The sequence below is a fragment of the Erpetoichthys calabaricus genome, chromosome 3 (assembly GCF_900747795.2).
Source record: "Erpetoichthys calabaricus chromosome 3, fErpCal1.3, whole genome shotgun sequence".
Taxonomy (NCBI): Eukaryota; Metazoa; Chordata; class Cladistia; order Polypteriformes; family Polypteridae; genus Erpetoichthys; species Erpetoichthys calabaricus.
In genome coordinates, this window is record NC_041396.2 from 275650193 (window position 1) to 275665658 (window position 15466).

The window sequence follows — 15466 nt, forward strand, 5'->3', positions numbered from 1 at the left end:
ATTTAAGGTGGCCTGGGAGTTCAAGTTTTTTCATACACTTCAGGGATTCTAGTATTAAAGCTTACAGCAGGAGGGGATTTAATTCACACTGATAAAGAAAGCAAACCATTTTTTAATTATGAGGAATGTGTGTTTTATGTGGCTAATTTTTGTTTTTGCTTTATTGGTATTTTTAGATTTCGAGCTATTGTTTTTCATGTGCTTTTGTTTTTATGTATCCAAGTTGTTTTTTTATGTTCCTTGTGCTGTTTGGGTAGTCCAGCCTGACATCACTGCTGTTGTTTATCAGAGTTTGTGGATTATAGTGCATGTTGTATGTACTGTGTTGATTTTTCTGTTTTTTCTGAATTTCTTTATCTTTGGATTCTCACTATTGGAGTGTGGTCTGGTTTGCTCCGGATTGCCTTTTAAGGCAAATCCTTTTGCTTTATTTTGCCTTTTTTCCATTTGTTTGTTCTCTTCTTATTTATTCTGAATAAAATCCTAGCTTTATAAAGATGTTCACACTTTTTGATATTTTGTGTGGACTAATGTGCAATAGTATATATTCATCTATGTTAATATTCATCTTTTCCAAACTTGCATATACTGTACTTGACTGATATGACAGTACTGCTGTACTACCAGGATGCCACAGTATAGGTCTGTGCATACATGATAAATAATTAACTCTATCAAAACTTCAAAAAATATAAAGAAATGTATTATCAAAATAAACGTTTTCAAAACTCTGAAATTGTAAAGAAACTGTAAACTAGTTCATTTTCATCAGTAACATGACTAAAAGTCTGAAGCACGGCACATACGCCACAAATGTAACATGTTACTTGGCGCTGTCCACGCTTGTAGCACACACCACATTTGGTGTTTGGTAACTGTTAGCGCTCAGTGGGTGACAGAATGTTCATGTGGTTTTGTCCTGACAACCATGACAAGTTGGACACCTTCAGAAAAAGAAACACCATCGGAGCAGCTATCCACATCAGTATCAGAGCCTGCAGGCCCACATCATCCAACTAATTGTCACTATCTTGATGTCTGTCATTACTATCGAAATGTTCATCTTGTCAAAACATTAGCAGCTTTATACTCTTTTCATGACAACATAACCATGGACTGTCTATTTATAATACTTTCCCAAAAAAAAAAGTGTAAGGCATTCCACTAGATGGCAGCACTGTACAGTAGTAGGTAACTGAGAGGTGGCAGCAGAGATCGGCAGCCTGCTGGCTGTGTCTGTAATGGATATAAACTGGGGTACATAAGTTATGTTGTACATTATTACATCTTGTCAGGCTAAAAGTGGTGAAATGGTGAAGATTTTGGAAGTTTACTGACAAACAAAACCACTATGGAGACACAACACAGCATCTGCTAGTCATTAAAAATTAACTAAGGACAAGAAAGACTTGAAGAATTTGGTTTGCTATGTTTTTTCCAGTGGGTTTCTTTTGGCTCTTCTTGCTGGAGAGTGTAAGTGATCATCATCAGAAAAAAAGCAGTCGTAATTCAATTAGTTTGGCTGCATAAAATTTAATGTGCTTTTCAATGATGGATATGCAAACTAGATTCCGATTTTCGGAACCAGAATAAGGGTATACATGGCATTTTAAAAAAACAGGTTTCTGTGAATAACTGGGTTACTAAAGTGCATGCAAACACACTTATTTTTAATTTGTTTAGCATGTATGTTCCTAACAGGAAAACCTTCTTTTTAATTTTTTTGTTTGTGACAAGACAAGTGAATTAAATGTATTGATATCTCTTTCCCTCTTTTGCAGAGTGTGGTTCCTTCCCTGTCCAACAGAACTCTCTCTCATCCCTCATTTTATCCTTACTATGTGGCATCTATGAAAGCCAGTCTTCAGTATCGGAGATGTGGGGAGCCAGTCGACATATGCACAGGTGCTTAGAATTTTATCTTTATATGCAGTTTGTCAAACTGAGGGGAGTTATTACAGTTCCAGGGATGGGAGAGTATGACCCTAAGTGTTTATGTTGTGCCTTCACAGTTCCTAAATCTGTTCACACGTGCAACAAAATGACGCAAGAAAGCAGGCATGAAATGAGACAACTGAGCATAAACAAATATATTATTTTAGCATTTACCATGCAATTAAAGTATTAACAGCTGTCCAAAGAAAATAAGCAATAAAAAGAGGAATACATTTAAGGAAATTTTAAATGGCAAACTATATAAAGATACTGGAAACAGGCCAAAGAGCACAGAATAAGGTGAGACAAGTTTCTAATATAAAAGGTTTTTGAAACCGTGATATTGTAGATAAGGGGGAACCTGAAACCAAATTACAGAAATGGAATGAAATGCTTCACAGTCTCAGGCAAGCCATTTTGTGAATATGTGAAACCTGTGATTTAAAATGGCACTTAGAAAAATGTGCAAAGAAAGTGAGTCAAGGTCAGACAAAGGGTATAAACTAAATGAAGGAGCATCTCAAAGATGAGCTCACATTCCCTGCTGATAAAAGGAAAAAAGCAGATTAGCCTTTTTTTGTTACCCACAAGTTCAAAGTGGAGAGTTTTCTTTCTTTCCTTCTTTCTTTCCTTCTTTCTTTCAGCCATTTAATGCAAGGCTGTCATAATTAAACATCCGAGCTGTAACATAACCCCCCCAACCCCCCCCCCCCCATTAAAAAACCCATTAGTATGTTTGGTTTTTCATCACTTGTCAGACTCTCTACCTTTGTTTGTATTGCTTCGTTGTTAAACGATGTTTTTAAAGCAAAAGTGATTGGTCAGCAACAATATGCTGATCTTGTATGATGACCTAGTCAGTCTCTCGATCAGTGCCGTTTTATTTTCAAAAACCAGGAGTGCTCTCCCCTCGACTTTCTTGTATACTCAGATATGGGGACGGATATTTGAGGAGTAAACCGCAAGACAATGATTATATTTTTATATTAAGTACATTAAGGAACCATCAACAACAAATCAAATTAATAATATATTGAACAATTATGATAAAAGTAAAGTTGAATAAATCGGACTCTGCAGCTGTATAAATAAAAAAAAAATAGAGCATGTGTTCAGGTAAAGTACCACTTCCGGGTGATGGATTTGGCCCAAAAGTTAATACAGATCTATAATTCTGGTGTAACAACCACATGCCGAATTTCATCCATCTATCTAGTTGCATTTTTGAGTTATCGTGTTAACACACACACACAATTCCAAAAAACAGTATTGTTGGACACTAGTTAGTCTGTAGCGTCAAGATTCATCAAAATATCGAGGTTGAATTTTTTCATGATTGCTATACTTTCTCTATACTTTGTATATGAGAAAGTAAAAACAATTTCTCCTGTGCAAAGTGACAGATGAATTGCTGTCAACAAAAAGTAGACACCTGAGAAATAAACTGAAATATTACTCACTCGTGATTTTTCTGTCCATATGGTAAATGTGTTGTTGACCAGCAAATTCTGATTTCAGCTGTTTGAATTACATCTTGATATACAACAAGCACAAAGAAAGGCGGCACGCAAATCACTTTATATTTCTCACGCTTTACACACCCGCACTCAGCTTGCTCTGTCACCGCAAATGCTGTGTGAACAGCCGCCCTCCGCTGGATGAATATATGCAGGCGGCTCGTGGTGGATGACTTTCTGTTTTAGAGAAAGCTTTCAAGAGTTAAAGACTAACGGCAAGAATATTCATTCAAAAATGAAAACTAAAAATGTTTTAGTAAATTATTATTTTATTTCAGTTAGTCTTTCCAGCTACTTTAATAGTTTCGTTTAGTTTTAGTTTTTCATTTCTGTTTTGTTATTTTATTTGTTTATGAAAATGATTTTTTAATAATAGTTTCAGTTTTGATTTTAGTTTTCGTCAACTATAATAACCTTGATATATATATATATATGTGTGTATGTATGTATATATATATATATATATATATATATATATATATATATATAAAACAACAATGTGAATGTCCTGGAATGGCTGAGTCCGAGTGTTCAGATCTTAGTCTTGTTGACAATTTGTGACTGAACTTGACAAAGGTTTTTCACCAGAACTCCAGAACTGGAACCTTATGGCAAAGAAGAATGGGGGAAGAGGGGGGATTGCAGGGTCCAGAAGTGCAAATCTGATAGAGAGAGTCCTGTGTACACAGACTGAAGGCTGTCATAGCTGACAAAGGTGCAGCTACTAAATACTGACTTGAAGGAGGGGAATACTTAGATGATCAGTTACTTTTGAGTTTGTAATTAATTTAGAGTACTTTCCAGAGATCTGTCATTACTTTGACATTAAAGACTGTGTGTTGAAACAGTGTCAAAAAAGGCAAATTAAATTCACTGTGGTTCATTGTTATATAATAGTAAAATATGAAAACTTCCTGTGGGTGAAAACTGTAAAGCACTGCCAAAACTAAAGTCAAAACAGCAATGTAATTCGATATGTTCATAATCCATTTACAATCACCATATTTGCATTTTCTCCCTGTTTTTGAGTGACTCTTCCTCGAGTTTCCTGGCCACTTGTCAACTGTAAATTGTTCCAGTGTGTGCGTGTGTCTTGGGGACATCACATGCGATTGATTAGTGTCCTGTCCAGGGCTGGCTCCTGCCTTGCCCCTGATGATGCTGGGATAGGCTCCAGAACCCTGCAACTGTGAATTCTATTATGCATATTTGTGAATGTCATGTTATTTTTATGTCAGTATGGTAGAAAGTACATCCTAGCTAGATGAAAAAGCATGACATTTTTAATTCTAAGCATTGGTCTGTCTCTGTCTCTCTGTTGCAGTCACTCCTCTCACTCCATCTGACTTCTACTACTCAGATCCTGGATGTCCCCCTGGGTGTCGCATTCCCAACATTGTCACAGAGTATGAGGTACATATACAACAAGAAAGATGTCATCCTTTTCATGTAAAAGTTGATTGATTTGTAGTCACTGATTAAGGATTATAAACTGCTCTTCAGTGTGGTTCTAGTATCTGAAAATGATATTGTAGTTTAATGTCTATCCATTATATGTAATTTTTTATGTGGTACACTCTATTTCTCTTCCTGTTTCCAGTGCAGGTTGTAACGTAAACCTCATGGTAGTTTTTATATGCTTTATTTAAAAACAGTACCTCAAATTGTACAGATTGTGATGATGAGGAAGGACAAAGAAAAAAAGTAGGGAATTCCCTGTTTGGCTTAAAAATCAGTGATCAAAGAATCCACCTTAATACAAGGACACATGTCTGTGTGTGTATGTATCAGTACGTCCAGTTGGTAAGGTCAGGTGAAAAATTAAAAAGCTTGCAAAACATGTAGAAGGGGGTAAAAAAACAGAAGGGTGAAAAAAAATCAAAAATGGTAATAAAAAATACCAAGTGGGGCTCTAAAAATATGAAAATTGGTCTTATTGGACTATTTTATTGTCCAGTGTTATATGCCAGCAATAGCAGCATGATGGTGACTTTCTTGCATCCTCTCTGGCCACGCGAATGAGGTTTATAGCTGCAATGCTAATGACTGTTAACTTTGTGCGTTGGGAAACGGATGTGTAGGGATAACAAGAAAATCAATGCACACCTCAGAAAAACAAAAGCATGGACACAAACAACTAGGTAAGAGTAGCAAAACCAGGCCAAGTGGTAGTGACCACCGGCGCTTTTTGCCAGCAAAACACTTTTGACTAGAAGTGTGGTCAGTTTGACGAGTGACACCAAGAGGAAGTGAAAAATGGAGAGGAAAAGGGCCATTGTGAGGAAAAAGGATTGGCTGAGTTTTATTATACGAGACCACTTGGACAACCCACGTTTCAAATAGAAAATATGAGCTCTACTATGATTAAAACTTAGGTTTCAACCCATCTTTAACAGCGCAGCTACTATAAGAAATATAACCATAAAAAATCCTAGGGCTGCACACTAGTGCAGTGCTCTCTCATCCAGTGTCCTCAGTTCAGATTCCATCCCCGTTCATTTTTTTTTTGAGTGCAGTTGACATTTTTAAACCATGTCTGCATTTGTTGTTCTCTTGGTGATCTGACTTTCCTCCTGCGCCACAAAGGTGTCACTGTTACCTTTGTTAACTAGTGATTGTAGATTGACCCCATATTCATTGGCACTGCAGTGAACTCCTGCCTTGTCCAGGGTTTGTTTTTGCTTTGTTGTTAAGATTGTTGCTGTGGTCATCATTTCCCTAAAATTGTTTAAACAGTTCTCATAATGTTAGGTCATTTTAAAATGTTTGTGTACCATTTGAACTAACCAAAGTAGGTAGGGGAGGGGTCATACTTTGAATTAATCACAAAAAGATATAAAGAAATATTTCATACACATACTAAATTATATACAGTACTAAACATACCGATAATTCATTGTATAATATTTTCCTTTTTGAAAAAACAAAGCATGGGAGTCATCACCAAGAACTGTGCACATCATTCTCAGGTAATGATTCAGTTTGAGAATCAAGTGAATGAGAATTGTGTGACTCGTTTTCGGGTAATGATTTTCAGTTCACAGTTTCATTTGAATGAAAATCTTGTGCCTTGCCTGTGGGTTTTGATCCCATTCATGAATCAAGTGAATGAATTTTGAGAGCCTCATTCTCGGGTAATGATTCGGTTCACGAATCAGATGAGAATAGTGTAATTATTTGTAAGTAATAAGTTTCTTTAAACTCAAAAGAATCAATGAATTATGCATACCGTGCATTAAAGTTGAAATCAAATAGATCGATACAATTGACACATTCTAATATAAATGTGGTTACTGTATTTTCTTGTTTGAGGAATGAGAGAATCATCAGTAACAGAGTTCTCGTTCACAAGTAAAAAATCAATCAATCATAGAAAAACTGAACGAGTAGCAGAACCACACAGGTGGTGCTTGTGCATGCACTTTAAACGTCTATATGCGAAAAGATGACATCACGCATGCACTATAGCTCTTCTGTTGCGCTCCATCACGAGTCGGTTCGCTCTTGCTTATTATTTGATTCAAATGACTCACTGAAAAGTGTTGTTGAAAAAGAACAAACCGTTTGTGAATCGCCCGTCACTATTTTGGTCTCATCAGTTTGACTTTGATGTTCATTTTGTGTTTGGGTTGTTACTTTTAGTGTGATTGTTCATTTTGGTGACAACTCCTTACCCTCTGACTCTTCTTTTATCTAGTTCTATAACCCTTTATCACGTGGTTCAAATTAAACATTAAAGTTGTACATTGGATTTCCCAGTGTAGCCACAGTGGGGTTGACCTTCTGAGATGCTTGCAGTGGACAGTGGTCATGCCATAGGCTTCTGGCAGCAATTAAGTCCTGATTTATGACCATATGCTGAACGGTTGTACTTGCAGTGTGGTTTTGTAATAACTTTCTGCAATATTTTACTTTAATTATTGCAAACCAATTAAATTTATAAAGTCCTATTTTTCAAATCCTTCTTATTACTGGCAGTTTTTTCTCATTACAGGTATTTGACTCCTTTCGTCTCAACACTCCTCCACCTATAATGGCAGTCTGCCAGGCTCCATCTGCAAACCAAGAAGAACCTTTTGCATCTACTTGCTCTCTTCCCATGTCCCAGTTGTCCCAGTACAGTAATCACAATGGTAATGAAAACACTGCTAGCACCGACGAAAACCAAAAGTTGGCAGTTGTTCAGTTGTCCAATGATGAGGATCAGGCTGTGACGGCACTAATGGAACTCTGGCTCTCACCCACAGATTATAACTCTAATATTGTAGTGGACAAAGGGAAGGTGAGCACTGTAAAGGATCTACAGTTACAAGGGATGGGCATTTATCTTGAGGGACAGCCTGGACTGAATGAGCCAGATCAATTTGTCGGAAGCCATGTTTCAGTTTCTACGAGTTCAAATGTCTCCTCCCAAAACATAAATAGGGGTCTGTTTCCTACAGATGTTGCTTTCTGTGTGACAGCAGCAGACTGGTCTCCGGAGATGGAAATGGACATGGCGGAATCTTCAATAGACTCTGTACATGAAGAAAAAATCTCCAGAACTAAGAATTGGGTAAAGCAAATGTCTAGACGTTATCCTTTCCAAGTTGAAGCAGGTGGTGCATCAGAAGATAATCGCACTAGTTTTGTATCACCAAAGTTGGGGCAGTTCTGTGGTTCATCGTGTACAAAGGTTAATATAGATTTTGAGGTCAAACCAGAAGACTTGACTAGCATTTCTAGTGACAAACCTATTGCTTTGCAAAATGCACACCATCAGACAGTGACTGAAGACCTGGGACATTCAAATTCACACTGTGTTCTGACCGCTCAGCAAGGGGTGGATGATGAAAACGGGCCATTTGCGAACACGCATGTCCTGGGTTATTTTAACAGTATTGCCACTACAGCAGGTACGGTATTATTAGGTTCCAGGAAGGAGGACTCTGGAGAGCCGCCAAATTGGAAGCTACAGGAGGGTAAGGTTGTATTGGAGGCCTGTAGCGTAAGCCTCACCCGGGATGAAGAAATTGTTGCCAATGCACTCCTAGAGCTGGGCATGTTCCCTGAATGAATCTTTGGAAGCGACTCTCCTGGAGCGGACGGCCATTGGTGGTTGTGCTACTCAATGTGCTAAAATCAGTTACATTGAGACAATTCTGAAGTAACACAGGTTTTTCTTTCAGTAGTATTTTTTTTTTTACTGTTCACATAGTTGTTAAAGCCAAGTGCAGACATCGTTTTGGAATAAATGTAGTTTTTCAAATTGTTTTTGCCAGTTAAGGATTCCTCGATGATGTTGAGAGTTTGCCACTTTTGCTGCTGCAGTCCACTGATGGAGGATCTCTTGTGGTGTTTAGTCTCTTCGGATAACTTTTGCATATCCTCCTCTTTTATGGACACCTGAAGTTTTTTGTTTTTGTAGAATTGCAAAATTTCATTTGAAGGTGTTGGAGAAGCTACACATTGCATGTTAAAGACATTTGCTTGGATTATTTTAAAAGACTGTCTTTTAGAACTCTTCATGTTTATGTACATGGCACAGAGTGCATGCTTTCTGAGAAAATTGGAGCATTATAACGTTTGGATAAGTAAATCTAAGTTAATGCATTACTATGTACAGATGACTTAATTACAAGTGTTTGTGGATGTAGAAGTGTAATCTATGATGAGAGATGCAGTATGTATCACTAGAGAGCCATTTCTTCCTGGACTGGTTGAAATGGTAAAAAAAGACCTGCTGGTACTCGAGGTGTTTCTGCTTGGAAATTAGTAAATAATTAAAATGAACATAAACTTCAATTTGTTGCTTTACAGAAATGAGAGACACAGCAACTTATTGGAAGACGTAATTCTACCAATTAGCTCCATCGAATCTCAACATAAACATACAATTAGATTATAATAATCCTAACCAAACTCGTGAAGGCAATGCACAAAAAATGTAGATCAGGGTCAATACAATGTGGATAATTTATCAAGTAAATCGATGTGGTTGTCTGGCAGTGAAAGAGTATGGGCGGTCATGGCACAAGGGGTGTAGAAGAAAATGGTAATGACAGTGGCTACTAAGAGTAATTCTGCACTGCCAGATGTTCCACTGTTTGTGTTAATACACGAGCTCCAGGATTCATGGTTTTTGTGATCCACACCTCGCTACATTTCTCAGCAGATACCAGCCCATTAACAAGTGTGAGAAGTGCTGGTACTGCATACTTACTGCAGGTATCACGGGCATACAAAAACTGCTGGTACGCCGAATGGCAAATAAAGAAGTGGCAGTACTAAGTTTCAGTGAGTACCAGGTCAGTTCTAGCACCATCTCCCAGTGATTCTCATTTCTGAAACTGAGGATCCCTACATTAGTGAGAGGCAGTAGGTGAAGCCACACAACACGTTCTGTAGGGCGAGAAAACCTACTGTACCACAGTTAACAACCTTAGGGCATGTAAAAAGATATAGACCACATACTCCTGTAGGCATCTGGGTAATTTGCCAAAAATTTAGTAATATGCATAAGCACCATCCTTGGGGTTTGTAACAGGACCTTGAGTTGTAATTTTTTCAGGTATGCACTTGCTGTGGCCACACTAGTTCTGATGATGGTTGGGCTTTCTCCTGTCCTCGCTCAGGCCGAAAGCCATTGCCCCCAGTGACTGTCCACATCATTTATAGCTGGGAGTGTGCAAGTGCACAAAGCTCTCTACAGTTTCAGTTTTCACTGTTGTTGGTCTTGGAGGCCAACTGTTTCCAGGTATCCTCCTTGGGCGATTCTTCTGAGTGATGCATGAATCCCATGTTTGGCGAGAAGTGAGAATAAATAAGAGTTCTCTGGAGGTGTTCTTTACCCTCCTGTTTTTGGGAGGCCATGATAGATCAATCTTTGACCCACTGGAAAAAACACAAGATATACATATTTATAGGTGGTTTAACAAATTGCTAATTTCATGAGCTGAAAAGCATGCTGGGCCTCAGTTGGATATACTTCCATAATTCACCCTGTTATTTAATAGAAGCCTTTTTATACCGTTAAAGGAGGTTACCATATTGTCACGCAACACATCCTTCTTCAACAGCGACTTTGCAGCCCCATTGCGCAATGTGTCCATTGGCCATAGAAGGCTCATCACTGCTGACTTCGCAACCCAGTTGTGCAGCACGTCTCTCAGCCATAGAAGGCTCATTACCGCAACAGCGAGTTCACTTGCAGCCCTGCTGTGCAACACGTCCAGCTGGGGACTAATCGCCGACCCATGGGGCACTTTAATTTGGCCCACTTTCTCTTTGTCCCCTTTCCTCCAAGATGATCTGATCCAAGTTGTGGATCTGCAGCTGCGGGACCAACCTGACGAGGATGATGATCAGTACTTGAACTGAAGGAGGGAGCCGAGGCAGAATGACTAATGAAGTCACTGCTTGTTTGCGGTGTTTGTGTGTCATGGAGTTGTAGCTCCCTCTTCAATAAATCCACTTGCTGTTCCTGTTTGAAGTTGATTAATAAAGCTGGTCGTTCTGTAGCTTCGTTTTTGGGTGCAGGAAAGTGACACGCACGTCACAATTGAACCATTTTATACATACAGTCCCTCCTATCGTATTGGAATAGCAGGGCCAGCTCACTTGTTTTTACTTAACACTGAAGACATTTGGGTTTGAGAGCAAAAGATGAATGTGAGACGAGCGTTCAGAACTTCAGTTTTTGTTTCATGGTATTGATGTCTAGAAGAACACGGACGATAGCACCAGTTATTAGATTCTTGTGACTGGCGGTGTGTCTCGTTAAACTGTTTTAAACAATCGACGGCTCCGAATTTGAGTGTTATTAAAAAGGATAAATCAACATGAAGACCCTCTAGAGAACTGTCTATGGGAGAAAAGCAAGCCATTTTGAAGCTTATAATAGAAGGAAAATCGATCCAAGGTGTTGCAAGAGCCAATACAATAATTTGTATTGTTCTAAAGAAGAAAATAAGCGTTGGAAGTACTAAATGGCTAACACTGAACAAGTCGGCCAAAGAAGAAAACAATAGCAGCTGATGACAGAATAATTGTGAGAGCTGTGAAGAAAAACCAAAGAACAAGTCAGTCACGACACCAGCAACCTGCTCATGGCATGGTGAAGGCATCTGTTTTGTCTTGGTACAGTAATATATTACTCTACTTACCCCTTTTTGTGTTATTAATATGTAGCCGTTGTCAGAATGCCTTAAATCTCCCAGACTTACCACTGTTTATAAAGTACTGTACCATATAACTTCTCCCCACCTTCCCTTCCACATGTATAACCTCAGGCAATTAGGTGTAGTAAAAGACAAGGAGTTAAGTTACATTTTAAACAATGTATTATTGATAATATTCATAAATAATAATAATAAGCAAAGTACATTTGAATATTGGCAGCCATACAACCTGATAAATGGTGATGTGTAGTTCAGGTGGCACACAGACTTGTTAGTTACTTAAAATGTCTCTAGTTAAGGCATCATTTGTGGTCCGCTTTCTTCAGAACAGGCCACATGCCTGTCTCAATATGGCTGCCGAGCTGTGCTCTTCACTGTGTTGTCTTTTTCAGTTCATGGTGTGATGGTCTTCATCAGTTTCATAAGAGAGAGAAGGTTAGGTAAAGCAAGCAAATTTCTAGGTTTTCTGTCCAACCCCTAGAGCCAATAGGGCGTCGTGGTACTTAAAGGCTTTTGATACAAGCCACTTCCAAACAGCCGTACTTCAGACCAATGGGGGGACAGAACACCTTCACACCTGCCCACCAAACCATATGTTAAGGTAAGGCTTGGCAGTTAGGCTGCCTGGCTTTCCTGTGGGGGATGAGAGAGAGACTCCAGCAGAGAAACACTTACCAAACTTGTTTGAGGCACTTGCCCCCCAACCCTGTCGTAAAATTCAGAGACCCATTCCTGTTGTAAACATGAATGCGTAACACTAAATTACATTATTTGTAACTTGGGCAAAGCAAAGACATACAAAATATTTATCAACTTATATGCAAAATCTCACATCAGAGCAGCATCACACTCCACCATTTGAAGACTTTGAGAGAAGACCACTCATCAGTAGTAGTAAGAATTGGAAAGTCAAGACTGGAATTTGCAAAAAAGTGCAGAGATGAACCACAAGGAAAAAAGTTTGATGGATGGATGGATGAAACCAAGATTAACTTCAGCCAAAGTAATGGAAAGGACAAGTGGATCCAAAAAATGCGAGTTCATCCGCCAAGCACCACAGAGGTTGTGTCACAGCTTGGGCCTGCATGACTACTTCTGGAACATGCTCACTAATCTTTGTCCACAATCAGTGTACAGTAACTCATGATGGCAGCAGCAGGATGAATCCAGATGTCTATAGAAACATTTTGTCTTGTCAGTTTATAGAGAAATGCATCCAAACTAAGGAGAAACTTCACCATACAGCAAGCCAATGATCCAAGTCAACAAAGGACTTCCCTTAATGCAGTTGAGCACAATGAGGAGACCAAAAGGGGGAAAAAACCAAGAAGTGTCAGAGGCTGCGGTAACGGCCTGCACAAGCAGAACAAACGAAGAAACCAACCGTTGGGTGATGTCGAGGAGTCGAAGGCTCGATTCGGTTATTGCAAACAAGGGATATGCAACCAGATATTAAATGTTGTTTACTTGATCTGTTTCTATACTTCTTCATTTTCTTCTACAAAATTACTGTCTTCATTTTCTCTGGTTGGCCAACAATAGCACAATGAGTTGCTTTAAATCATCTAGATATCAAAGCAGGAAATAAAAGCTGAAATTCTGAACTCCTGTCTTGTATTTATCTTTTGGTCTCAAACGCGGATGTCTTCAGTGTTGAGCAAAATCAAACAAACCGGCCCAGTTGTTCCAGTATATTCAGAGGGGACTGCATATGACTGGAAATGCAAACAAGCAAAATGTGCACAGCTACTTTGTAGGTGCAAACTCAAATGTCTTGCAATCTTTGTCATAAACCTGTGGATATTAAGGAAATGGTGTGTCCAGTTCTAACTCGCATATTCCAATGTGGCGTTCACAAAGAGCCTGAGCTGATCTGAGCAGTACCAGACACGAGCAGGGACCTGCCATGAGCCGGAATACTCGGCAAGAAAGGAACGGAGCTGCTCTGGAAGTGTTCAGTCTCCTGTGAAATATGAATGGTCGAGATCTGACAAGGTGAATAACTGAGCTGCACATCACTTCACCGTACGCAGGTTTTCGGTGCCACGAGATGCTTCGGAATGAATGTCTTCGTTTTGTCTGGTTGGTCGGAAATAAATGATCAAAGAACTTGTAAAAAATGCATCCTGTAGGACTGATTTGGAACACAAGTTTACTCGATGGTTATGATCAAATGTTTTTGGAAATGCAAATTGTTCTTAGCGATAGATTTATTAAGTCAACAATAGTTTCTTCTTTCACTTATCAAATTGCAGTTTTTTACTTTCTTGCATACAAAATATAAGGAAAGTATTGTAATCATCCAAAGATTTGACGTCGAGATTTTGATGAATCTCGACATTTTAGATCTCCCCAAGTATGGAAATACCATTTTTGGAATTATGTCTGTGTGTAAACACGATAACTTGAGTACGCTTTCACTTAGGTCAATCAAATTTTGCGTACAAGTATTAGGTACAAAATGTAGATTTCTAATAACTTTTGGCCTATTTCCGTTAACTGGAAGTGGTGCTTTACCTTTTATTCATGCAGCTGCAGAGTCCGATTTATTCAACTTTACTTTTTTAATAATTGTTAATTTTATTTGCTTTGTTAAAAAAATATAATCATTGTCTTGCAGTTTACTCCTCAAATATCCACCCCCATATCTGAGTATAAAAGAAAGTCTAGGGGGGACCACTCCCAATTTTTACTTTTTATTTCAATCTGAGAACAATATTTTAGAATTAAATCTAAAAAAAAAGACCACCATAAAGCTTCTATGAGACTGTGACCAACTTGCTCGTGTCGGTTAACATGATAAAACGGGCAATCATCTGAACAGTGACTACTGAAGCCAACCAGCTGACCTTTACATATGCAAGTAAACATGAAACTGGGAGACGTGTGGGCCGCAATCACAACCTTCCATCTTGGATTTTTTTAACAAGTTCCACCACCTGTTGAAAATCCAACTTATTTGTGCTCTTGTGCCATTTCAGTTTGAGTTGACGTGGTGTTAAGCAGTGCTGTCTCCTGGTAGCACCACCTCCATCTGAGTAGTTCCAGCAGATTCACTTCAAAGGTGGGCTTTAAGTCAGGAGATGGGTGGGTGGTGCAGGGACGCTGGAGGACTCTATACCTTGGGCCCCATATTAGCCTTCTCCCAGTGCTTTTAACATTTTGTTTTCCACAGAAGTTTTTTCCTCCAAGCTGGTGAGTCGAGTGTTTGGCCTGCTTTTGTACTTTTTCATTGTCATGAATTGCTTTTGTTTTTTCCTGTCATTAGAGAATGTTGACACGGATCAGCCTCAACATTAATGGCCACTTGCCTAATATTGTCCCCTTGTGCCATCAAAACAGCTCTGACCCATCAAGACATGGACTCCTCTAAAGCTGTTCTGTGGTATCCTCACCAAGATGTTAGCAGATGATCCTTAATGTCCTGTAAGTTGCGAGGTGGGACCGTCGTGAAGCAGACTTGTTTTTCCAGCACATCCCATAGATGCTCAATCAGATTGAGATTTGGGAAGTTTGGAAGCCAAGGCAACAACCCTGAACTCTTAACATTCCTCAAACTATTCCTGAAGATGGTAGGGGGGGCATTACGGTAAAAGAGGTCACTGCCATCAGGGAACACCGTTACCATGAAGAGGTGTTTGTGGTCTGCAACAACCTTGGGTCATTTGCTTGGTTTTCAGGATAAGTTCCAGTGACCTTGTACTTGAGAAAAAAAGCACCAGAAAATAGCTGGGTAAATGATTTATCAATAATGTGGAGGCTAAATAATACAGTATGTTTATTTTTAGATATATACAAAATAAATACTTCAAGTAGCAGTTCACAAGGAGAATGGACATACTGTACTTGTTTGTT

General features: G+C 38.9%; 1 protein-coding gene across 2 annotated transcripts in view; it reads left to right on the forward strand.

Annotated features, from left to right (window-relative positions):
• LOC114647613 (uncharacterized) overlaps positions 1–9034 on the forward strand; it is a 132053-nt gene extending 123019 nt beyond the window's left edge. For both annotated transcript variants that reach the window (XM_028796220.2, XM_028796222.2), the window contains 3 exons: positions 1782–1905; positions 4777–4865; positions 7447–9034. In XM_028796220.2, coding sequence (XP_028652053.2) covers positions 1782–1905; positions 4777–4865; positions 7447–8508 — 1275 coding nt within the window. In that variant the 3' untranslated portion in view covers positions 8509–9034. The remainder of the gene's footprint in view (positions 1–1781; positions 1906–4776; positions 4866–7446) is intronic.
• Positions 9035–15466: the final 6432 nt, after the last annotated feature.